Source organism: Rhincodon typus, chromosome 28, assembly GCF_021869965.1.
Source record: "Rhincodon typus isolate 14 chromosome 28, sRhiTyp1.1, whole genome shotgun sequence".
In the NCBI taxonomy this organism is placed as follows: domain Eukaryota; kingdom Metazoa; phylum Chordata; class Chondrichthyes; order Orectolobiformes; family Rhincodontidae; genus Rhincodon; species Rhincodon typus.
The window spans coordinates 39,275,690-39,300,689 of NC_063359.1; the positions used below are offsets into that span (position 1 = coordinate 39,275,690).

The 25,000-nt window shown below is 39.7% G+C and overlaps 1 protein-coding gene across 2 annotated transcripts in view; it reads left to right on the forward strand.

Moving 5' to 3' along the window:
• Positions 1-24,758, forward strand: part of odf2a (outer dense fiber of sperm tails 2a) — a 143,885-nt gene extending 119,127 nt beyond the window's left edge. Inside the window, exons 4-18 of one of the 2 annotated variants that reach the window (XR_007265071.1) lie at positions 1-13; positions 976-1,146; positions 2,055-2,242; positions 8,095-8,224; positions 11,205-11,336; positions 12,227-12,301; positions 13,143-13,214; positions 14,403-14,519; positions 15,809-15,994; positions 16,701-16,810; positions 17,631-17,766; positions 19,102-19,212; positions 19,648-19,752; positions 22,542-22,652; positions 22,954-23,066. Coding sequence is in view for 1 of the 2 variants with exons in the window: in XM_048613738.1 (XP_048469695.1) it covers positions 1-13; positions 976-1,146; positions 2,055-2,242; positions 8,095-8,224; positions 11,205-11,336; positions 12,227-12,301; positions 13,143-13,214; positions 14,403-14,519; positions 15,809-15,994; positions 16,701-16,810; positions 17,631-17,766; positions 19,102-19,212; positions 19,648-19,752; positions 22,954-23,112; positions 24,023-24,139 (1,822 nt within the window). In the remaining variant the exon portion in view is untranslated. Of the gene's footprint in view, positions 14-975; positions 1,147-2,054; positions 2,243-8,094; positions 8,225-11,204; positions 11,337-12,226; positions 12,302-13,142; positions 13,215-14,402; positions 14,520-15,808; positions 15,995-16,700; positions 16,811-17,630; positions 17,767-19,101; positions 19,213-19,647; positions 19,753-22,541; positions 22,653-22,953; positions 23,113-24,022 lie in introns of those variants that run through there. The other variant, XM_048613738.1, reaches the window with a different exon arrangement.
• Positions 24,759-25,000: the final 242 nt, after the last annotated feature.

Sequence of the window (25,000 nt, forward strand, 5' to 3'; positions counted from 1 at the left end):
CTACAAATGGGAGGTTTGTGCCGAAGATTTGCTCGAACATAAAATGTGGAAAATGCTCAGCAGTTCTGGCAGCATCTGTGGAGACATCAAAACAGAGTTGATGTTTAAGTCCAAATACTCTTTCTCGTAATGTTGTTCTCTTCCAAAGGCAAGTTTTGAATTCCAAGCATTAACTCTCTTTCTCTCTCCATAGATACTGCCAGGCCTGAGTTTCTCCGCATTTTCTGTTTTTATTTCAAATTTCCAGCATGTGCAGTATTTTGCTTTTGTTCTTAGTTTTGCATTATGGATTCAGTTTTGTTGTAATTCCTGCTTCACAGTGGCACACAGGTATTCATAGAATATGGTATCAATCTGCAGCATGTGTGACACTGAAGTTGCCCTCACTACCACCTCTAGCCAGGTTCCCACCAATTCTCTGTAAACTTGATGACATCCATAACTCTGCTGCCGAGTTCCATTCACCCATCACACTTGTGCTCATTTACTCCTGATTAAGCAAGGTCTTGAATTTAAAAGTCTAATCTTTATTTTCATATCTCTGATGGCCTTGTTCCTCCCTATCTCTTAAAGCCTTTTCGAGCCCCATGACTCTTTTGATGTTCCATTCTTGTTCAACTCTGGCTTCTTGAGTATCCTTCTTTTGTGCTCCATACTTGTTAACCTGCTTCAGGTGCTCATCCCTAAAGTTCTGTAATTCCCTTCCTAAATTTCTATACATCTCTTTCGTCTTTTAAGGTACTCTTTGAAACCTACATGTTTGACAGCTTTTGACCATCTGCCTTAATATCATCTTCAGTGGTTTGGTGTCAAATTTTCCTTTAAAATGCTTCTGTGAAGTGCTGTGAGATGTTTTACTATGTGAAGGCCCAGAAATAATGAAAATCGTCATGATGTTTTGACATGTTCTTACATCAGGTATAGCGGCTGATAACCATATAAGTAAATATCGCTGTAATGCTACTTTTGTTCCAGGGCCCAACTCATCGTTTAGATATAACTCCAGTTGACACTCAGAAGTTCCACTCAACGCTTCATTTGAGTGACCTCTCCACAGATGATGAGGAGGCTATACATGGGAAGATGAATGAGTATGAAGAGAAAATTGATTGTCTTATGAGCCAAGTGGGATCACTAAAAAATGAAGTAAGCTTTATTAAAGTATGTGGGCAGATACTTTTTTAAAAGATGGTGAGAAATTGATTAATATGTCATCAACTCCATTTATTCCACATCTTCATACCATTATATTTGTCAGATGTCAAAAGGTTCTTAAAGCTGTGCAAAATGAGGCATATTGAATTACAGATAGTTTTATATCTTAACTAGTGTTTGCAGGATGTTGTAATAAATTATCAGTCATTAATTTAATTTTATTATTGTCATCTTGAGGAGTGATGTCCAGGACAACAGTTAATCAGCTTGCTCTTTAATATAAATTGAAACATGCCAACAAGTTTGCCTTCACAAAAACATAAATTACTAAAGAAACCTTCTAGGAGGTCACTGGACTGAAAACAGTAACTGTTTCTATATCCACAGCTACCAGACCTGCTGAATTTCTCCAAGTTCTTTTTTTTTTGTGTGTTTCAGATCTTCAGCATCTGCAGATCTTTGTTTTATTTAAGTTTGATGCCTTATCTGATGGCTGGCAGATCGAACCATTAGGGACCCGCACAGGTTATGTTTCAAGAGTGGGAATTGAAGCCATAATGTTCTGAGATAAGAGTTATTTTATAGGAGTTGAGTCCTGTTGTCTGTTCTTTGACAAAATTAAACAGATGTATTTTCAGTTGCACTTCTTGACTGAGGTCGATTCAGTTTTTTTATTTTAAAGCCATCACTTGACTGTTCAGTGTTTCTCAGATGCTTTATAAGGCTTGGAGTGGGAATGAAGGCAAATGTGATTTATTAAAAAACTTCGCTTCTCATTAACTGCGAAAGTTATCTGTATGTCTTTTTTGTTATTTATTCTCCTGAAGCCCTCAAATGATCCTTGTCATTTCCTCATCATTGCTGTATGTGAATCTTGATTGTGGTAATTAAAATTGTAGATTGAACTGAGGAAGAAAAATCACCTGTTGGAACAGCAAAAGGAGGAGTTGAATGTGTCCAAGCGATTGATTGAAGAGAAAGAGGAGGAATTAGCTGAAGTCACCAAGGAGCTAGTTCTTACAGAGCACAAGAATGAACTACTTCAAAGAGACCTTGAGATGATGAAAGAGGATCCAGCTGTTTCCTGGTATAGAATTTATAATTGATTTTCTCTCTGACTTTTCCTAGCACACTCCTTTTGTGCAGCCTTCCTCAACACTTGAAGCCACAGGTGTTGCCTTGCAGGATTTACATGTAGTTGGACAACTTAGCCAACCTGGCTGAGAACTGATTAGTTGTCCTAATGAATTCAGCTGTTTGTGAAATTGATAAAGAACTGAGGCATCCAAAAGGAAGACATTGTGGATAGGCAAAAACAACCCCGATTTTCTTTTCCATTACAAAGAACAAATAATGAGCTTGAAGAATAATGGAACCATGAGAGAGAACATCAGCTTAACCTTTGGGACACAAATCCTGCTTGCTTTAGATTGATGGTGTTCTTTCTAATTTCACTCAAAATGCCTGCTTCCACCTGTGGTGTTAATTAGATTTCAGCAAAGCTTTTCAGACAGTACAACAATAGTTTGTTCACTAAGATTGGCAGCTAAGACATTGGTAGAATGCTCGTGAAATTAATTGGAAATTGGTAGAAGCCAAGAAAACACACACTGGTTGTGTACGGGGCTGATTCAGAATGGAGGTAGATGACACATGGTGTATTAAGTGTCAGTACTGCAACTGCTGCTATTTGCAATGTGTCAAATAACTTGAGAGCAGTTTAGGAAATGAAACCCTAAGTTTGTAAATGATCACAAATGTGAGGTTCTGCAAGCAGCAGAAAACAGGCTTGTCAGGTACTGACGTACTGGGTGGACTGACTGATGAATGACAAATATCGTCTAACGTCAACAAATAACACCAATTAGACGTTTAATGTAGTAGAAAATCCCAAGGTACTTCACAGAGCCATTATAAACAAAGTATGACACTGAGTCGGATAAGGAGATAACCGATCAAGTAATCAAATGCTTGGTCAAAAAGTGGTTTTAAGGCATATCTTAAAGGGAGAAAGTGAGGGAAAGAGGGACAAGTGTATAGGGAGGGAATTCTACCGCCTCAACAACTAAAGACCTGCCAGTCAAAGACCTGTTTGCTAACAGTAGAGTGATTAAATTTGGAGAAGCTCAAGAGAGCAGACTAGATGAGCACCGATTTCTTCAGTGGGTGTGATTAGAGGAGATTGGAGATAGAGAGGATGTAGAAGGATTTGGAAATAAGGATGCAAATTGAAGACACTGCTTAACCTGGAACGAGTGTAAATCAGCAAGATTGGGCAGCCTCTGTTCCATAGGTTATGCTGAGGTTAATACGTGAGCAGCAGAATTTTGAATCGTCTCAAGATTATGCAGCATAGAATGTCAGGCACCAGCCAGGAATGCATTGTAATAGCCTAATCTAGAGATGATAAAAGCATGAATGAGGGTTTTAGCAGCAGAGAAAGGCGAAACCAGGTGATGTTATGTAGGTGGGAGTAGGCATTTTGAGTAATGTTACACATGTGTCAGAGGGTAACTTTGGGGTTAAATATGACACCAACATTGTTAGCATTTGTTGGAAATATGAGGTTATGTACTTTGGTAGGTATAATGGGGGAGCTGAATATTATTGAAATGGTGAAAGACTGCAGAAAGCTGCAGTATAGAGAAACTTGGCTGTTCACATGCAGGAATCACAAAATGCTAGCATGCAAGTTCAGTAGACAATAAGGAATGCTGGACTTGCCTTTAAAGGGAATGGAGAATTAAAAATAGGGAAGCTGCGCTGAAACTATTCAAGACATTAGTTAGGCCATGCTTAGAACATTGTGAAGCGGAGGAGTAGGTCTTGTGTCGTTGTGGTGGTATTGCCTCATCCAGGCCAAAAGATCTGCGTTCAAGTCACACTTGCCACAAAGGTGGATCATAACATGTCTGAGCATGTTGATTGAAAGAAAAATAAGTACTTAAAAATCTGCTTCAGAGTCGTAGTTCCCCACTGCGCGTTTCTGCGGGGGTTGAATCCATGCTTGGATGTCCATTGAGAGAAAGCATGTGTCCAATGACACAGTTGAGGCCTTTTGGACTGGTGGACACCACGCGGGCTTGGCTGCATCATCACCCTAGGTAATATTTTTCTTTTATTTTGATAAGTTTCCAAACCAGTTCTGCAAGTTTCTGTTGCCCACTGATTTGTTTTTGTTACAGCGCATAACCAGGAGATGTTTAACCTGATTTAATATTTTGTTTAAAAGATCAAAATTTTGTAAACAAACTTGATCCCCTTATCTGAGGAAAGATGTATTGACTTTGGAAGCAATCAAGACAAGACTCACTAGATTGATCCCAGGTATGGAGGGATTGTCTTGAGAGATTGCGTGGGTTGGGCCTGTACTCATTGGAGTGTAGAAGAGTGAGGGGTGACCTTATTGAAACATGCAAGATTCTTAAGGGCTTAACAGGATAGATTTGACGAAATTGTTTTTCCTTCTGGGAGTGTCTAGGACAGGCGGGCATAATCACAGTAAAGAGTTGCTCATTTAAGTCCAATGAGGATTTTTTTCCCTCCGAACGTGATGAATCTGTAGACTTCTTTACATCAGAAGGCTGTCATGGCTCGGTTCAGTATTCAAGGCTGAGCTGGACAATTTTCTAACTTTTAAGGGAATTGAGGATTATTGGGAAAGGCAGTCAAGTGGAGTTGAGGATGATCAATTCAGCCATGATCTAATTTAATGGAAGAGCAGACTTGATGTACTGAATGGTCTACTTCTGTTCCTGCATCTTATGGTTTTAACAGATTGGTTTAGTCTCCGACTGTTGCCAGTGAGAGGGATAGAGTCATACGTAGCTAGGGAGCAGAGCAGTGACTGAAGACAATGGCTCAGTCTTCTTAGAGTGAGTGACTCTGCTCACCCAGTGTCTTTGTTGGATAAGAAGTCTGATAATATGGCAGCTGTGGAGGAATCTAGACTTGGTGGTGAGGTAGCGCTGGTGTTGTCAGTATATGTGTCAATACCAGTGTTGTGCTGTTGGATTATGTCACCAAAGGATAACAGATGAGAAGTGGGTTAGGGTCAAGCATAGATTCCTTGGGACCTAGTATAGGGAACAGTGCGTGAGCAGAAAGAGAAACTATTGCAAGTTATTATCTGGCTGCAATTAGGTAAAGATGGAACCACGAGAGAAACCTCACTCAGCTAGACAACAATGAAGCAAAGCTGGAGGATAATGCTTTGCCAATCATGTCAGAACCTAAAGACCGGTCAAGAAGGATGGAGAGGGATCTTCAGCAATGCTTCACCTTTGTTACAGTCAAAAGGCTGTCTTTTTTGCTTTTTTACACTGTGACAGGGCTGGAAACCTGATTGGAAGGAACAAAATAGCAAGGAAAGAATAACAACCATTGGATAACATAAGCAAAATAGTATTCCACAGTGGAGTTGTTGGTTGGTTCGCTGAGCTGACTGGTTTTCATGCAAACGTTTCATCTCCCTTCTAGGTGACATCTTCAGTGGTGTCCAGCCTCTGTTGAAGCGCTGTTGTTCTGTTCCATTCTCAATTTATGTGGTCTAGTCTCTTATGGTGGGTAGTTCTGTTTCCAGTTTTGCTCCATAGTGGTATGTAGATGGGGTCTATTTCAACATGTTTGTTTATGGTGCCTGTGGTAAACGAGGCTTCCAGGAATTCTCGTGCTTGTTTTTGTTTTGCTTGTCCTGGTACTGTTACATTGTCCCAGTTAAACTGATGTCCTTTGTCAGAGTGAATAGAAACAAGGGAGAGTTGGTCGTGCTGTTTTGCTGCGAGTTGGTGTTCATGTATCCTGCTGACAAGTTTCCTGCCCATCTGTCCTATGTAATGTTTCTTGCAGTTGCTGCATGGTGTTTTGTATGTCATATTTGTCCTGCTCATTGTAGGTATGGGGTCTTTCATCTTTGAGAGTAGCTGGTGAATTGTGGCTGTTGGTTTGTGTACTATCATTATTTCAAGAGGTCATAGGAGTCTTGTAGTTAGTTCTGACATGTTTCTAATATAGGGTAGGGTGGCCAGTGTGTTAGGGCGTACGCGTCTTCTTGGTGTTGTTTATTTGACAGACATTGGTGGATGAAACTGTTAGGATACCCATTGCTTGCAAAGACTTTGTATAGGTGTTTCTCTTCGTTTTTTGTCTTGCTCCAGGGTGTTGCGATGTGTTATCGCTTGTTTAAACAGTTATGACACAGCTCTGTTGGTGGACGCTGGGATGGTTACTGTTGCAATTCAGGATTTGATCCGTGTTTGTAGTGTCTCTGTCTACACCGGTAAGGAATTCACTGTTGTTCGTCATTTCACCATAATGTCTAGAAACCGGAGTTGATTGTTGTTCTCCTCTTCCCTGGTGAACTTGATCCTAGTAAATTTCTATTCACTCAGACATAAAAGGACATCAGTTTAACTGGGACAACGTAACAGTACTCGGACAAGCAAAGACAAGCGTGAGAATTCCTGGAAGCTTGGTTTTCAACCACTGGTACCATAAACAAACATGTTGAAATGGACCCCATCTACATACCACTACAGAGCAAAACCAGAAACACAACTACCCACCATAAGAGATAACAAGGTGTAGAGCTGGATGAACACAGCAGGCCAAGCAGCATCATAGGAGCAGGAAAGAGACCGGACCATATAAATTCAGAACGGAACAGAAAAACAGCGCTTCAATGCAGGCTATACAGCACTGAGATGCCACTTAGAAGGGGGATGAAACGTTTGCACAAAAACCGGTCAGCTTGGCGAACCAACCAACAACTCCAGCCACAACACAAGCTACAGATGTTCGCTGAAATATTAAAGTATTCCACAGTGTGGATATTTGGGAATACTAATGGATAGTTCACTCAAGCTGTCACAGTAATATGCAGTGGTAGCACAGTTAGCAATAAGGGTCCTGTCCTGTATAAAGACCATAGAACTGAGAAAACAATTGAGTACATAACAAGTGTTAATACAGCTATGTTGACCTATGTGTATTTTTGATTAAGTGGAATAGAATTTTTTTTTCATTCACGGGATGACGGCATCGCTTGCTAGGCCAGTGTTTATGGCCAGTCCCCGATTGCCCAGAGGCCTACTAAGAGTCAACCACATTGCTGTCAGTCTGGAGTCATCAGTGGGCCAGACCAGACAAGGATGGCAGTTCCTTCCCTAAAGGACATGAACCAGATAGGTTTTTCCAACAATCGATATGGATTTGTTGTCATTATTAGACTCTTAATTCCAGATTTTTATTGAATTCAAATTCCACTATCTGGTGGCAGAATTCGAACCCAGGTCCCCAGAATATTATCTGTGTCTCTGGATTAGCGATAAGACCACTAAGCCCTCAGCTCCCCTTTGACAATTCAACAATAAAGCAGTATGACTGTGATCATAGAATGTCATAATTCTAGAGACTGGAGGTGGCTGGTTGGATCATTATTATGTTTTCTGATGCTGTACATTCTTGTTTTGTGTTCTGCCCACCTATGTTTTTCCTTCGTCCTAAAACAATAGCTCGTGATTTTGATAAGATTGTATTTCTCTGGCACTCTGACCTTCACCTTGCCCTGCCAAGTTCAACTCTGAAAATAAAGCCCATGATGTTGATTGTTTAAATCTCACTTATTCCTAAGTCCTTCCTTTTATTGTTGCAACTCTTCCATCTGCCATTGTGACTTCAAACTAGCTTTCATTTCTTTCCCCAACAAATGTTCCTGCATAAACCTCTGTTTCTGTAATACTGGCTGTAATCTTGTTGTCCCACATCGTCTTTTCAGTTAATAGCCACTCCCTCAGCTACTACACTGTGCATTTTTCAGAAAATGGAAATTCTTTGTTTAATTTGTGCATAATATCCACTATTCTGTCTTCCTTAATTTGTTACTACTCAAAATGTCTTCTCGCACAAAACAAGCATATTCAAAATCCTTGTTGCTCACAGCTTGGAGAAGAAACACTGGCGAAAAGATAAGGACACCCTGTTGAAAATGCTGGTGGAGGCTGAAATGGATGGGGCAGCTGCGGCCAAACAGGTTGCAGCCCTGCGCAGTGCCATCAGTAAATTACGCATGGTGAGTAGCAATTTTTTCTTTTACCTTTCTTTCTTCTGCTTTGCAGTTTTTTTTTTTAAAATAGTTAATTCCTGCTAATCTGGTTTGCCCCATGTTACTAGTGGTGAATTGCAAATGCTGAGTACCTGAAATGAAATTGATGGACTGAAAGGCTATTGGTTTGGCAGCAATCTCTCATATTTTTTGTCCTAATCAGTCTGTTCATAGGTGTTATTACACACCTCTATAGTAGTTGGGACTTGAACCCAGGCCTCCTGGTCCTCGGATAGATGCACCACTGTGCCGCGAGCCCACCGCAATTTGTTATTGATGGACTGACAACTTAATCACCTGTTGATCAACTCCCTTAAATTTTCTATGTTTTCTGTTTTTAAACTTGGGAGGTCCTGTGGGGAGTGTGCAGTATTCCTGCCTCTGAGCCAGAAGCTCCAGGTCCAAGTCCCACATCAGGACATGGTGGCCACAGAATATGTTTGTAATGTGACCAAATGGATTGATTATCAAGCCGTCAATCCTTCCAGTATATCTATCTTGATGTAGAAGCAAAAAGTGTCTTGGTCAACTAGGTGGCTCAGTAGTTAGCACTGCTGCCTCACAGCATTAGGGACCTAAGTTTGATTTCAGCCTTGGGCGACTATCTGTGTGGAGTTTGCACATTCTTTGTGTGGGATTCCTCCCACGGGCCGAAGATGTGCAGGTAAGGTGGATTGGCCATGCTAAATTGCCCATAGTGTCCAGGACTGCGCAGGCTGTGGGGAATCTGGGGTTACGGGAACAGGGTGGGAGCTGGGGCTGGGTGGGATGCTCTTGGGAGGGTTGGTGTAGACTTGATGAGCTAAATAGGAAGATGGTTGTGGGAGGTCAATCATCTCAGCTCCAGGGCATCTCTGCAGGAGTTCCTCAGGGTAGTGTCCTAGGCCCAACCATCTTCAGCTGCTTCATCAATGACCTTCCCTCCATCATAAGGTCAAAAGTGGGGATGTCCCCCAATGATTGCACAATGTTCAGCACCATTTGTGACTCCTCAAATACTGAAGCAGTCCATGTTCACATGCAACAAGATCTGGACAATATCCAGGCTTGGGCTGATAAGTGGCAAGTGATATTTGTGCCACACAAATGCCAGGCTATGCCCATCTCCAATAAGAGACAATCTAATCACTGCCCCTTGACATTCAATGGTGTTACCGTCACTGAATCCCCCACTATCAACATCCTGGGGGTTACCATTGACCAGAAACTCAACTGGACTCACCACATAAACACAGTGACTACAGGAGCAGGTCAGAAGCTGGAAATACTGCGGTGAGTAACTCACCTCCTGACTCCTCAAAGCCTGTCCACCATCTACGGGCACAAGTCAGGAGTATGATGGAATACTCCCCACTTGCCTGGATGAGTGCAGCCCCAACAACATTCAAGAAGCTTGACACCATCCAGGACAAAGCAGCCCGCTTGATTGGCACCGTATCCACAAGCATCCACTCCCTCCACCACTGATGCTCAGTAGCAGCAGTGTGTACTATCTACAAGATGCACTGCAGAAACTCACCAAAGATCCTCAAACAGCACCTTCCAAACCCACGACCACTTCCATCTAGAAGGACAAGGGCAGCAGATATATGGGAACACCATCCCCTCCAAGTTCCCTTCCAAGTCACTCACCATCCTGACTTGGAAATATATCGCAGTTCCTTCACTGTCGCTGGGTCAAAATCCTGGAATTCCCTCCCCAATAGCATTGTGGGTCAACCCACAGCAGGAGGACTGCAGCGGTTCAAGAAGGCAGCTCACCACCACCTTCTCAATGACAACTAGGGATGGGCAAGAAATGCTGGCCATACAGCGATACCCACATCCCACAAAAATGAATAGAAAAAAAAGCCTCTTTCCACACTGCATGGATTCTGTATATTAGAAACTGTTTTGTTAACCAGACCTGTCACCTTTTTGAAGACGTGCACAAACACCAACCACTATCTCTCCTCTTGCACTCCTTTAAAATTGTATCACTTAGCATGTATCATGTTTACACAGTCTGCTCGCCAAAATGCATCACCTCAGTTTGTTTAATTGCATTTACCATGTACCCACCAACACGTTCACTTGCTCCCAAGTCTTACCATTATCTTCCTCACTCTCGACTACACTGTCAAGTTTCACTTTGTCCTCAGAATAAAATAGTTGCCCTATTACCTACCAAAGCAAGACATTGATGTATACCAACTTCAGCAGTGTTCTAACTGAATCTTGGGGAACTTCACTGCAAAGCTCCTTCCAGTCAAGGAAAAAAAGTCCTTGAGCACACTTCCCCATTTCTATTCAAGCTAATGCAACATCCATGCCATCACTGCCCAATCCACCGACTATCCCAATTTGTGGTACTCTGACAAACACTTTCTGGAACTTCACACAAACGTCAACTGCACCATCCTAATCCATTTTCTCTGTCATTCCATAAAATGTCTCAAAAACATTTAAGTTAGTCAAGCATGATGCATAATTTCGTTGTAAGGCAAAGCTAAATGAACTAATAGTCCTCAAGTTGCTATATTATTGTAGATATTGTGACTACCTGTGCAGGATAATTATTTTCCCCTGCAAATTTGAACACTTAATATGGACTTTTGAGTACTAGTCTGTTGTTAAATTTTGCCAAGAAACCATTGGAAGCAATTTTGATTTTCTCTGTCAACATTAGAAATTTTCAATGAAAGTAGTTGCTGACAGATGGGAAAGGAAAGGAAGAACCTGAAAGGTATAAAAAATACTTTCAAATAGTGCCTTTCAGGATCACTCGATGTCTCAAAACACTCTACAGTCGGTGTGTTAAAGTATACTTGCTGTTTGAATGTAGGTATGCCATAAGAGGACGACTATGTATTTCTTGAGGAACAAGGGAACACGTTTTTTCAGTGGGTCTTCCATATTTCATGCTAAGCTGTAGTACCTGTAAATTTCATTTCCTTTATGTTTTAAGGAGAAGCCAATACCAATGTCAGAAAGTAACCTGTTACAAAGGCAGAAGGAGTTGCTACTGCAGAAGCTGGAAACTTTTGATGCAACAAATCGAGTGGTTCGACAGTTACTGAAGGAGCAGCACTCACAGGAGGTGAGGTTTTAATGGGCCCCAGATGATTTTTAATTCTGTTGTTGCACTTAATTTTAATAAAAAGCTTTCTCTTCAGTTTTCACCTTTTTGAAGGTATATTCTTGTTTCTAATACTACCAGTGTATCTAAGCTGACATTTATTTCTTTGTCAGCCATGGCTCAGGCATGTTCTTGCTCTGAATTTGAAGGCTTTCGGTACTGAAGTCGCACTCCAAATACTTGAACAATCTGGGCTGATTCTCTAGTTCGGCATGGAGTGTATGTAGCACAGTCAGATGTTGCTTTTCAGATGAGAAGTTAAATCATAACCCCATCTGTCATCTCGGGTAAACATAAGTTTCTGTAACACTATTTTGACGAGTAGATATATTCTCCCCAGTATGTTGACCAAGATTTATCCCTCAGTTAATATCACAAAACTTTTTTATTTAAAAGCAGAATAATATGGATGCTGGAACTTGGAAAGAAAAACCGAAAATGTGGGCAATACAACGCTTTCTGTGAAGAGTGATCGTTTAAATCTGGGTGTTATATATAAAATCTGAAATCTGTTATCTGGACATTATCCCATTGCTGTCTCGTAGTTTTCTCTGCAAATATTAGCTGCCATGTTTCCTACATTACTACAGTGCTGCATTGGGTGTAAAGTGCTTTGGGACATTCTTGAATCATGAAAAGTGTTATAGAAGTCATTATTTATTTTAATGAGCTTTCCGAACCTGACAGGATTTAGTTTTTAAATGACTGCAAGTGGTTGTTTTCCTTATACATTGTAAATATGGTGGTTGCAGGATAATAATCTCAAACAATAATGGCATTGGGCCATTTTAAGGCATTTGTGTGGTTAGATGAAGGTCCATTTTTTTCGGTCCCTTTTTTCTTTTTAATAGACTGATGCCTTGAGACTGTTTGAGCAAAAGGAAGCCCTTCTTGAAAAACTGGCCCAGTCAGAAGCAGAAAATGCGGTAAGTGAAGCTGTTTGCAATTTGGTGATGGAATGTGTCAAGTGGGACCGATCTATTTCTCAGAGGTATGATGTTTTGGGTTGCAGGCAGTCCCTGGCTTATGGATAGTTTCCGTTCTTTACTATGTTCATAAGTTGGTTTGTACTCCAGTTGGAACACAATACAAAACAATGTAAAACTGCCATTCATAAGCACGAACAAACGTACAAATGTGGATCTTTAATATTAATATAGCCTAATGGGATCTCATTCATAAAAGGATTCATAAGTTGGAAGTTTGTGAATCAGAGGCCACCTGTACACTTTAAATAATGGTTGTATGGGGTGAAATAAAATGCATATTTTATTAGCTGCACCATTGGATAATCCTTGGGCATTTGGACGTGATGTGCAAGAATTAGTTTCAGATGCCTTGTCTTCCATATTTAAGGAGTCTGTCAAGGCATGCATATGAGCAGTGCTTAATTGGGCGAGGAAGAGGATTCCTGTAGAGAATTCCTGCAGAATAAGGATAATAAAACCGACTATTAGACACTAGAAGTATAATGCCACAACTTACATTTACCCAATACCTCAAATAGCAAAATATCCCAAGGTTTTTCACGAGCATAACTGCACAAAATGGATGCTGTACCAAGAAAGAGGACACTGAGGCAATGGTCAAAAATAAGATTAATATTTATATGCATATGGAGGTATATGTAATATTTAAATACAATTGCTTTAAATGTGTGAAACAAGAACCTTGAGGGGAAAATGGTAATCCCTTGGTTAGTATCACATAACATTGGGAGACATGGCTATTTTGAAATCTTAAATCATATTTAATATTATCTTTTAGCGCTTGTCCATGAAGCTGCAGGAAGTTGAAAATCAGATTGACCAACTCCGCATTCAGTATCGAACAGAAAAGGTGAGTGGGCAGTGAAGGGTTGGTGTAAATTAGCCTAATGAAAATGAAGTGAACCAGAATGTCCAATTACCATTGACACAGATCTGTCTAACAGCAATTGTATCAAAAAATGTCCACTTACCTTTGTGATTTTCGCAGTCAAATTTGAATCAGATCTGCCATGGAAGGAGTGAATGTTTGTTGATGCAGTGTCATCAAACAGACTGCTTTGTCCTGGATGGTGTCAAGCTTCTTGAATGTTCTTGGAGCCACATGCATTCAGGCAAGTGGAGAGTATCCCATCATGTTCCCGACTTGTGCCGTGTAGATGTGGAAAGACCTCTGGGGAGTCGGGAGATAGGTTACTTGCTGCAGGATTCATAGAATTCCTACAGTGCAGAAAGAGGCCATTCAGCCCATCAAGTCTGCACCATCCCTCCAAAGAGCATTTCGAGCCTCTGACTTGATCTTGTAGCCACTATATTTATAAGATGAGTCCAATTCAGTTACTGGTCCATGGTAATCCCCAAGATGTTAGGAAAAATGAAGTTATTTGAGCCTGTACCTATGGGGAATGAACTTAAGATCGGTGGAAAAAGAACAGTAAATAAATTTTCTTATCTTCTCCAGCTTATGCACAAAACAGTTTAAATCCATTAAGAGCAGTAGTCTGGATAATTGTGCACCAAGTTAGTTTTATCCTTTTCTGTAGTCAAAAATGTAGAATGTTATCCATCTAATTCAAATTTTATAACAAAATTTCTAATGATAAACCTTTGTTAATAAGCTGACACAGCTGCATGGGGATTCTATATCAAAGCAAAATGTCTTGTACGGCAACCTAAAAGTGCATCTGCCTCTGTTGTTGTCATGTTAACACACCTGAATATAAGTAAAACACTCACATGCTGAGCTGATAGCGTCTTTCTGCTCAAGGCTAATTGGAAGGTGCATTTGGCTATGGACAGTCTATCCTTCTTAGTGCTTTAGTGTTATTTCAAATTGTTTCATACTCCAACCAATCTACAGGACCAAATTTGAGATCTGTATCCTTATTTTTATACAAGCCACAATCCCTGTCTCTCTAAATATTGAAAATTAAAGGTCCCATTGGTAAGTAATGCTTGAAACTAAGCTTGTGTACCAAAGTTTGGTTTGCTTTAGTTACTTAGTACTTTTGTTACTGAACCAGCTTGTTTCCTCCTGTAGGATAATGCTCGTGCAGCAGCAGAGTTCTCCAAATCACTTGAAACTACACGAGCCCACCTACAAGGACAGCTTCGCAGCAAAGAGGCAGATAACAATCGGATGCTTGTTCAGATCAGGGTAATGTTTGTACTTAACTGTGGCAAACTGAAATTTAAAAGTTGTATCCTGAGGGTATATTTGGAATTTTATGCTTCTCTTGTTTTCTTAAGATATGTTAGTTTGCCTCAGTTTCTAGGAATTTTCCCCGCTGATTTAGGAGCTTATGCCTTAAGCACATAATCTACATTGGAGATCATCTTCAAATTGTTGCAGTTGGGCTATGGAATTATGGCTGATTGGAAGAAAAACAAATTTTAAAAAAAAAAAAGCTCTGCCAAAACACTTTTGTGTTTTGATTTGCTGGTTCTGGTTGGGTTCATTCCATTATCTTTAGTTTATTTGTGGAATCAGTCACTTGGCAATAGTGGACATGTAATTTCTTTTACAGTTGTTGGTGTGTCTTTTGTTTGTGTATAATATATGGATGTTTGTTTGTATGAGTACAGTGGCATGTGCAGACTTGTTCTTTTGGCCTGCAAGCAAACAACCTCCATCATTTTTTGTTAACTTTTATATAGTGCATGGTTATTAAGCTGGACGTAACTTTGGCTTAATAAGTAATTAATTGCAGATATACTTACAAAATAAAAATGTATCTCTGTAGTGTTGCTCTTGATAAGACAGTTTTGCGGCCAATAGAAACTGTTCAAGTGGTAGATTTTTATGACTTCTAAACATGTAAGTTTTTAATTTATTTGACTGTTGCACTCACCAAATCAAAAGTTTAAGTGTAAAAAGAAGCGAGCATATAACATTGTTCAGTCACAAATCTCTGTGTATACTTCTTCTGTGGGTTTCAGCACCATGTTGGAATTTGAGTGCACAATCTCAATTGATGCTCCAATACAGTACTGAGGAATATTGTACTGCGTCGTCAGATGTACCAGCCTTTTGTTGGGATCACAAGTTGTTCCCTCATCTTGTCTGTCCTTATCTAGTGGGTATTCAAGATTGCATTTTGCTGTTTGAAGAGCAGCAAATTCACCCAGTGTTCGACCCCATATTCTTTCCTCAAGCCACACCACTAAAACCATGTTGTTTCATCATTCGTCTCATTTGTAGGGTCTGTCTTTCTTGCAAAATGGCTGTTATGTTTACCCATATAATTTATATAATGTGAAAGCTAATGTAATTTGCCTGAAATGCACTTTATATGTTTGAAAGATATAAATACAGTATATAAACACAGGTCTGTCTTCTATGCCTTGTTATATGATCTGTCTTTGGCTTTAATCTTTTTTTCTTTAAGCAAACTTTCAAGTCACCTTAAGTTGAAACAATTAATTTGTTCCAATTTTGTTCTTCAGAATTTTGAACGTACCATCTCACAACAGAAGGGGGAGTTGGACTACCTGACAGACCAACTAAGGCAATTCCAAAAGAAAAGGGACAGGGACAAAGAGGCCTTGAAGAAAGCAACCAGGGCTCAAAAGCAACGAGCAGAACGCAGTGAAGATGCAGTTGAGCTACTCAATGCCCAGTTAATTGACAAGGTGACCAAATACAGTCAGTGAGGAGCATTGCATCCTGGGAACAATAACAGCATTCTTAAAGCTGATTATACAGCAAGTGAGATCAGTTGAATTCTATCAGTCAGTTAAAGTGGGTAATGAAGGGCAGATGACAATGCCCAGTAACCCTTTCTGGCATAAGTAATTGAGGGTATTCCCAATGTTTAAATATGGATATTAAAGATACTGATACACTAATAGACATGGTCAGAAAGAAAATATAAATGTTTTTATTTGTATAGTACTTTCACAACCACCAGCTATTCCAAAGCATTTTTTAGCCAGTGAAGTCCTTTTGAAACATAGTCACTGTTGTAATGCAGGAAATATGGCAGCCAGGATACCAGTGATGACTTCCCTTGCTGGAATAGCCAGAGTTCTAACATGAATTTATAATCTGGGTCATTTTTCACTGATTGCGTTGTTTGTGCAGTATTGATATCACTCGCCTCTGCCCAAAAAACAAACTCTTAATACTGATTCCTTACCTTCTCGCTAGCTTTATTAGCACTAATTCATACAGTTTCAATTTTTTTCTTGAAGGACAGCTACCAAGTTCATGCAACCTGAACAGTATTTTTCAGTTTAGGATATTGGCTGTATTATTTATAAGTTGCTTTATTTAAAATGTACAATGTTATAAAATGTCATTTCCAGTTTGAACCTTGTTTGGTTGGCTCGTCTATAGGAGTCGCAGCTGGCAGACGCATTGTCAGCGGTCGAGACGTGGAGAAGTTCTCATAACAAGGTGATGAAAGAAAAGAGTCAGTTGGATGTTGAGATTTCACTCTTGAACAAGTAAGAAAGCTGGAAAAAGACCAGCAGTGTCGGTTTAATTTTAACACTCTTGATTTTTATGAAGTACAATATTTAATCTATGTACTGAAACCAGTACTAGCTGTGTCAATTTTAGCTAAGCAGTACTTTATTTATACTGTCCAACTCGAGTGGAGTTTTCTCATTCTGGGAAGATGGATGGAGGAATCAGTCCTGCATATGCATGCTTAAAATGTGTGGAGGTTTCCTACCAGAAATAGAACATCTTTGACTGCGTGAATGGGCTATTTTAATATCGAGCACAGTCAATTAAGATTTTTAAATGTTTAAGAGACACAACAAGAACCCGAACTGGATTAAGCCAGTTTTGTAAAACCCAGATGTTGCTGCAATAATGTCTCTTTCTTTTGTCCTTAAGTAGGAATCAAACTCAACTCTCAAAACTGATCTTGCAGTAATGCTAAAATTTCAACATAAATGTAGCTGTAGATGTAAAATTTGAAGCAATGAAAGCTATGTACAGTTTTTATTAGTCTCAATCATGAAAAAGCAATACAAGAGATTCTTGTACTTCACTAATGGATCTTGCCTGGCATTGTCAACCATTAGACCATACAATGTTATAGGATATAAGACCAAATAGTGGCTACAACCTGTAACTATGGTGTACAAGCTGATCCTGACAGCCATGAATTCCCATTCTAACTGACTGCATGGCATTTTCAATGTTTTAATACAGTGATCAAAAGTTGTAAATACAGAAAATGAATTTTGTGCATTACAAGTAAGTGTGTAGATGAAGATTTTAAATGTGACATTCAAATAACTTTCTTGATGGCAGCCGCATTACAGATCTGTTGGATCAGACTCATCATGTGGAGGACAAGGCTCGGGGAGACATGGAGTCAGTGATGGGCAAGCTGCAGAAGATGTCATCTGAGAGCACCAGTGTCAAAATGGAGAATGAGACAATGAAGGTTCAAAATTTGCTCAAAATTCTGTACACCATATACTGAGGAGAATATTGTAGCAAAACCAGTAACTTTGCTGAAATTATTAATTTTCCAATCATGCAATCTGGGCGACTTATTTTCTAATTGGTCACATGACCTCAATCTAACAATGGTCACTTTACTGATGTCTGTGTTTGTGTTGGCATTCACAGCCATCCCAGTACTAGGTTTAATTCTTTAACTAAGTTGTATGATTAAGTTAGGCTGGAATGACAGTTTTTCCACAATGTTAAAAAGCCCAATAAAGGGACCAATAGTTCGTTCTTTTTCTGATAAGAGGGTAGAAGTTAATTAAGGTGTGGTTTGATTTTTGTCATCTGTACATTTTCTTGTGGGTTGTAAAGTAAAGCAGCTAATGATTCATAGTTGACTTTGTTTCAGTAAAATGTTTTTAGTTTACCTACTGAAAGATTGGAGTAGCTCACAGTTAGCAAACAATTAGATCACAAGGATATACAAATTAAGAGTAGGAGTAAACCATATAGCCTGTCATATCTGCTGTGCCATTCAGTGTAACCTTGACTGATCTTAGGCTTCAAGTTCACGGTCCTGCCCATTCCCCATATCTCTTGATTGCATGAGAGACCAAATCTCTACCCAGCTTTAAATACGTTCGATGATGGAGTATCTACAATGCTCTAGGACAGACATTTGCACAGGTTCAAAATCTTTTGAATGAAGGAATTTCTCCTTATTAAATGATTGATCCCTTTAGCCTAAGAGTTTGTCCCATGTTTTAGATTCCCTGACCAATGGAATCTCTGTATCTACTCTATCAAATCTGAAGGGATTTGATAATGTTTAAATGAGCTCACTCCTCTCGCGAGAATGCATTCAGCCTCTTGCCAAAGGACAACCCCTCATCAGAATGAACCTTTGCTATATCACCTCCAATGTAAGTACATCCTTTTGTAAATGTGGTAATCAGACAGCGCACACTACATATCTGACCAACACTCTGTGTGCAATTTTAACACTACTTCTTTATTCCTGTACTCCATTCTCTTTTGATACCATTTGCCTTCCTAATTGCTTGCTGCATCCGCAAGCTGGCTCCCTGTGTTTTGTACAAGCGCACCCAACTCTTTCTGATCATCAACTCTTTAAAAATTTCAGAGTCCAAAAGTATTGGACATTTGGACACAAGATACTCTAACCATGCGGTAGAATGGTTAGCCCCAATATACCCACGAAGTTTTGTTTCATAGAGTGGTTAACAAGTTCGATATTTCTAACATGGTATCTATTCAATCTGCAAGACCGCCGACTGAATGCTTTCTCTCTTCCAAATGTAATTAGGCAAATATGTCAGCTGTGGAGGAGAAGCTGACACTTGCTCAATCTGAGATGCAGCAGTTGAAAACCTCTATCAAACGTTATGAAGGGCTGGTGGATAGCTACAAATCTCAGGTAATGACTTCATAACCTGCACTTCAGTATGTGTATAACATAAACATCCAAGTACAGATATTCTCTATCTAAACTTGGTCTCTGATCCTACCACTGGCAGTCACGTTGGTCATGTTCTCTTTTGATTTTGAAGCACAGTGATTGAGGAGATATTTTTCTTTGTGGCAGATGTGGTTGTGAGGCTGGGCAGGAAAATTCTTGAGAGGAATGAGTGGTGGTGGAAGTTAAAAGGTATTTGATTAAAAGCAGGAATAAAACCGCATGCTTAATCAAAGAGGAAGGAGGATTTTGACATTGGCTCAAACTGTGGTTTCATTATGTGGGAGGTAGAGAAGAGAATTGTCATGAAGTCCTATTTATGGAAAACTTTTGGAAAATATTTTGATAATTTAAAATGCCATTTTAATAAAACAAAAATTCTTGGCATGCATCCAGTTGATGAAGACACGAATGGAGGCGGATGAGTACAATGCAAAACTGGAGAGGGCAGAGAAGGAGAACAAGCTACTGAAAGATGATGTGAACAAGGAAATTGATCAGGTAAATACTGCAGTCTGGAACCAATTAGTTTCCTTATGCATGAGTTTTTTTTTTCATCATGCGTCAGAATTTTAAAATTTTAATGTCCTTCGGATGGAAACACAAACGAAAACAGTGAATGCTGCAAATAGTTATAGAGCTTTACAGCACAGTAACAGACTCTTCGGTCCAACTCGTCTATGCTGACCAGATATACTAAATAGATCTAGTCCCATGTGCCAGCAGTTGGCCTATATCCCTCTTAAACCCTTCCTATTCATATACCCACTCGGATGCCTTTTAAATGTTGTCATTGTACCAGCTCATTCCATGTACACCCCACCTTATGTGTGAAAAAGTTGCCCCTTGGGTCCCTTTTTAAATCATTCCCTTCTCACCTTAAACCTATGCTGTCTAGTTTTGGACTCCCCCTCTCCAGGGAAAAGATCTGGTCTATTCTCCCTATCCATGCCCCTCATGATTTTATAAACCTCTATAAGGTCACCCCTTAATCTCTGACACTCCATGGAAAGTAGCCCCAGCCAATTCAGCCTCTCCCTGTTCTCAAACCCTCCAACCCTGGCACCATCCTTGTAGATCTTTTGTGAATCCTTCCTAACATCCTTCCTAAAGCAGGGAGACCAGAACTGAATACAGTATTCCAATAGTGGCTTAACCAATGTCATGTACACCCGCAACCTCCCAACTCCTATACTCAATGCACTGATCAATGAAGACAAGCGTACCAAACACTGCCTTCACTATCCTGTATCTGCGATTCTACTTTCCAGGAACCTGTGCCTAGGGTCTCTTTGGCAATACTCCCCAGGACCCTACAATTAAGTGTATAAGTCCTGCCCTGATTTGCCTTTCCAAAATGCAGCACCTCACATTTATCTAAACTAAACTCCACTTGTGACTCCTCGGCCCATTGGCCCATCTGATCAAGGTCCTGTTGTACTCTGAGGTAACCTGCTTTGCTGTCCTCCATGCTGCCAATTTTAGTGTCATCTGCAAACTTATTAACCATACCACATATGTTCACATCCAAATCATTTATATAAATGACGAAAAGCAGTGGACTCCGCACCGATCCTTGTGGCACACCACAGGTCACAAGCCTCCAGTCTGAAAAGAAACCCTCCACCACCACTCTGTGTCTTTACTTTCGAGCTAGTTATGTATCCAAATGGCTTGTTCTCCCTATATTCCATGTGGTCTAACCTTGTTAACCAGTCTGCCATGAGGAACCTTGTCAAAAGCCTGATTTAAAGTCCAAATAGATCACGTCCGTCACTTTGCCCTCGTCAATCCTCTTCATTACTACTTCAATAAAACTCCACGAAGTTAGTGAGACACAATTTCCCATGCACAAAGCCATATTGACTATTCTTAATCAGATCTTGCCTTTCCAAATCCTGTCCGTTACGATTGTCTGCAACAACTTTCCCAGGGAAGGTGATAGCCTAGTGGTATTATTGCTGGACTGTTAATCCAGAGACACAGATAATGTTCTGGGGACACGGGTTCAAATCCTGCCACGGCAAATAGTGGAATTTGAATTCAATAAATATCTGGAATTAAGAATCTAATGATGACCTTGACCTTGAATCCTTTGTCGATTGTCAGAAAAACCCATCTGGTTCACTAATGCCCTTTGGGGAAGGACACTGCCACCCTTACCTGGTCTGGCCTACATGTGACTCCAGACCCACAGTAATGTGGTTGGCTCTGGGCAATAAATGCTGCCTGGCCAGCGATGCCCACATCCCATGAATGAATAAAGAAAAAAAAAAACCACCGATGTCAGGCTTTCTGGTCTATAGTTCCCTGGATTTTTCTTGCCACCTTTCTTAAATAGTGGCCAATACACTAACCAACCTCCAGTCTTCCAGCATCTCACCTGTGGCTATCAATAATACAAATATCTCTGCGAGGAGCCCAGCATTCACTTTCTAGCTCCCCACTGAATTCTAGGGTACACCTGATCAGGTCCTGGGGATTTATACACCTTCGTGCATTTTAAGATGTCCAGCACCGCCACCTCTAATATGGATGTTTCTCAAGATGTCTGTATTTCCCCATGCTACAGCTCTGATAGTGTCTGAAACAGAAAGTGTGCTGGAAATTTAGATGGTGTGATCTATCACTTGAGGTACTGCAGTGTGGCTGGGGAGAATTGTCTTGGAAGGGGCAAGCAGTTATGCACAGTATAACTTTGAAATGAGGAAAGGCCTAACAGCACTGTGTGGGTACACCACACAGGCTTCAGCAGCTTACAAAGGGGGCACATCACTACCTTAGCATTGAGCAGTAAATGCTGTTCTTGCCAGTGTTTCCTAAATGCTGTGAGCAAATAAAACAAAAATACCATTAACCCAATGAGAAAGAAGAAAATTGACAGTTTATAAAGTGTTTTTGTTTTGTAGGTGGTATTAATTCATCCCCATCCTCAGGTCTCCACAAAATGCCACTGCACATGGGGAATTTAGACCATTATTATTAGGTGAAGTGGGTTTCGAGAGTGGGATACAGAATCATGGTACTCCAGCACCTCCACTGAGCAGATAGTACAGTTGCTGCTTGTCAGTCTTACACTAGCAATTTCCATTGTAAATGAGGATGGAGGAATTTATAATGGAAAGGTTCACAAGTCAACTTTTACTGATTTTGTTTGTGTTGCAAGCTTTGGTATGTTTTCTGTGGAGCAAATTTTGAATGTTGTTGCAATTAAATAATCTTTCAGGTGCTGACAGCCCAGTGTATATTTTTAGCATTTTTGGTGACTTTCTTTTATAATTCTATTCCAGATGTATGAATTGCAGCTTCGGCATACATTATCTATAATGGTCTGATGTGTTTTGAGTTTGTTTCCTTCTGGCAACATTCATGGCTTCTGTGAGGAGATTAATCCCATATAGGTAGATGATTTGAGTCACTTGAAAGGCTCTGCACACTACACTCTACTGCACTGCCATGCTCTTAAGGCAATTAGAAATGGGTAATAAATGCCAGCCTTGCCATTGATGACCACACCCTTAAATTAAAGAAAAAGTATAAAACTAGTCCGTTGGGAAATAGAGGGAACATCCTATTGCTGCTCCTTGTTTCGTATGTTCTTTGTTCATATCAACATTATAAAATGTTTAGATATTGAGTTTATACTGGTGGACATATTTTTGATAGATACTGTTTTCAAACACTTTCATGTTCGTGCTATAGGTCCGGAGACAGATGCAGAAAAAGCTGACCGATTTGGAGCCCGTTCCTGAGTTGTTGAAGTTAACTGAGCACAAGCTTCAGGATTGCCAACAGCAGCTCGCAATATATGAGAGAAAAAATGTAGATCAGTCATCTGTCATATGTAATCTCAAGATGGAGGTAGTTTTAAATTTCTGTCAGTTTTGAGTTTACTTTCCTGTTAATCTAACTCAGTTGCAGCACACTGATTTCGAAGTTTTAAGTCACATTCCAATTCTTCATGTAATTTAGCTTTGTGTTTGTTTATAGAGCTAAAGGTTCACCGTATTGTCTGAGATGCCATCTTTCAAATATGTTAAACTGAAGCCTCTCTCCCTCCTGGAGGGGTTAAGTGAATTTTAGAGATTTTATGACAATATGAAAGCAGCAATTAAAAGCAATGGAGAGATTCATCTGTGCCTTTTGTGGGATCTTGCTTTGTGCAGAATGACTGCTTCTGTCTTTGTTTGCATAAGGACTTCAAAGTTACTTGTGGAACGTGAAGCATTGTGCACCTTTCTAAACTTCACTAAACTTAGTGGTAACATGCAAAACTAATAAGTGCTTTTTATATAGTTACAACTCAATGCAAACCTCAGTCTCTGGCCTTGCTGTGTTGGAAAGCTTTGTAACAATGTGATGGGTCTCTTGTGTAATTGAATGTCATCTATTTTATTCCTGAAAAGTACATAGATCAGCAGCTGACACTAGCCCTCTACTAGTTTAAGCATTGTACTTTGAATTCAAATTTAATTTGAGTTAGGTATGAAGTCTTGCAGTGCACTGTTTAACAGAAGAATCACATCTGTGCTGTTTGTGCAAAACTCCCAAGCTCCTCACTTTGTACCTGCTTTTCTATAAATACCAAAGTGGGAAGTAAAGATAAGATTGGATTCTATATATTCAGTTCAGTTTCTTTAATTTAGTTGGGGAATGCTTTGATATTAAATCAACATCTGTGCTTGCCATTGTGAAATAGTTGTCAAATTGAGAGACAATTCCTTGTTGAATCTTGCTCTTTTGACCATTTTGACCATCTTGGCCTGCGCAGATTGAGGAGCAGAGTAGCAAGACAAGAGAGAAGTGCCAGCATTTGCAAGAAGAAAATTATAATCTGAAGCTGAAGTTGGAGACTTTGGAAAGGTTAGTTTTTATTGAGTGTAATTAAAAGGGGAAGGAGCTAACTGAAATATTGTTGCCGTACAAGAGAAGGTGAGCTAAATCCAGACTCTCTCTTCCTTTACTGTTGGGATGCATTATGCGTTTCTGTTTGGGAGTTTCATTTCTCCTACCCTCTTTTTGTCTGATCAACTTAAGTGTCCTGGAAAGGGAGTTCTCAAACCCATCCCACCCACCCCGACCAGTTTCTCTTCCAACCACATGACTGTTAAAATTTCCTTAGCCCTTCAAAGGTAGACACTGTATTAAACTTTGTTCTAATACTAGAGCCATGTGGTTTCTTAGTCTTAAGAGGGGTAATATTACTGCTTGATTGGTGTCAAAATGGCTTGCTTCTCTTTTTAAAAAATCCTTTCCCTTACTCCTTACAAATTTTGGACTGTTTTTCATAAGACAATTTGTTGTACGTACTGAATTATGTTGTCCTATTTTTTTTAAAGGAGGAACAACTGAGGAAACCTGTTAGAACAAAGCAGCTCTTAATTCTCCAAAGATGGATTAAACTTGAAAGGCAAATTGTGAAAACAGAAGTGGACTGTTAACTAAACTTAAAATTTTTTGATTAAGAATTTAAACACTATGATGTGTATAGGTCATGTGTTCATTGCAGCTGTCAAACTTGCATCTAATTAGCTCAAAAATCATTTTAATGAAATAAAAATTCAAATAGATTCAAAACCCACCAATAAAAAAGTAGAGTTTTTTTCATTATTCTGCTTTTTAAAAAACATTTAGTTGTGCAAGTCCTGAGATCAATTACAGATTATTTGTATCAATTTTAACAACGTAACATAACACATACAAGTTACAACTGTCTGATGAAAATGCCCAGAATCTCTTAAAGTTAAGG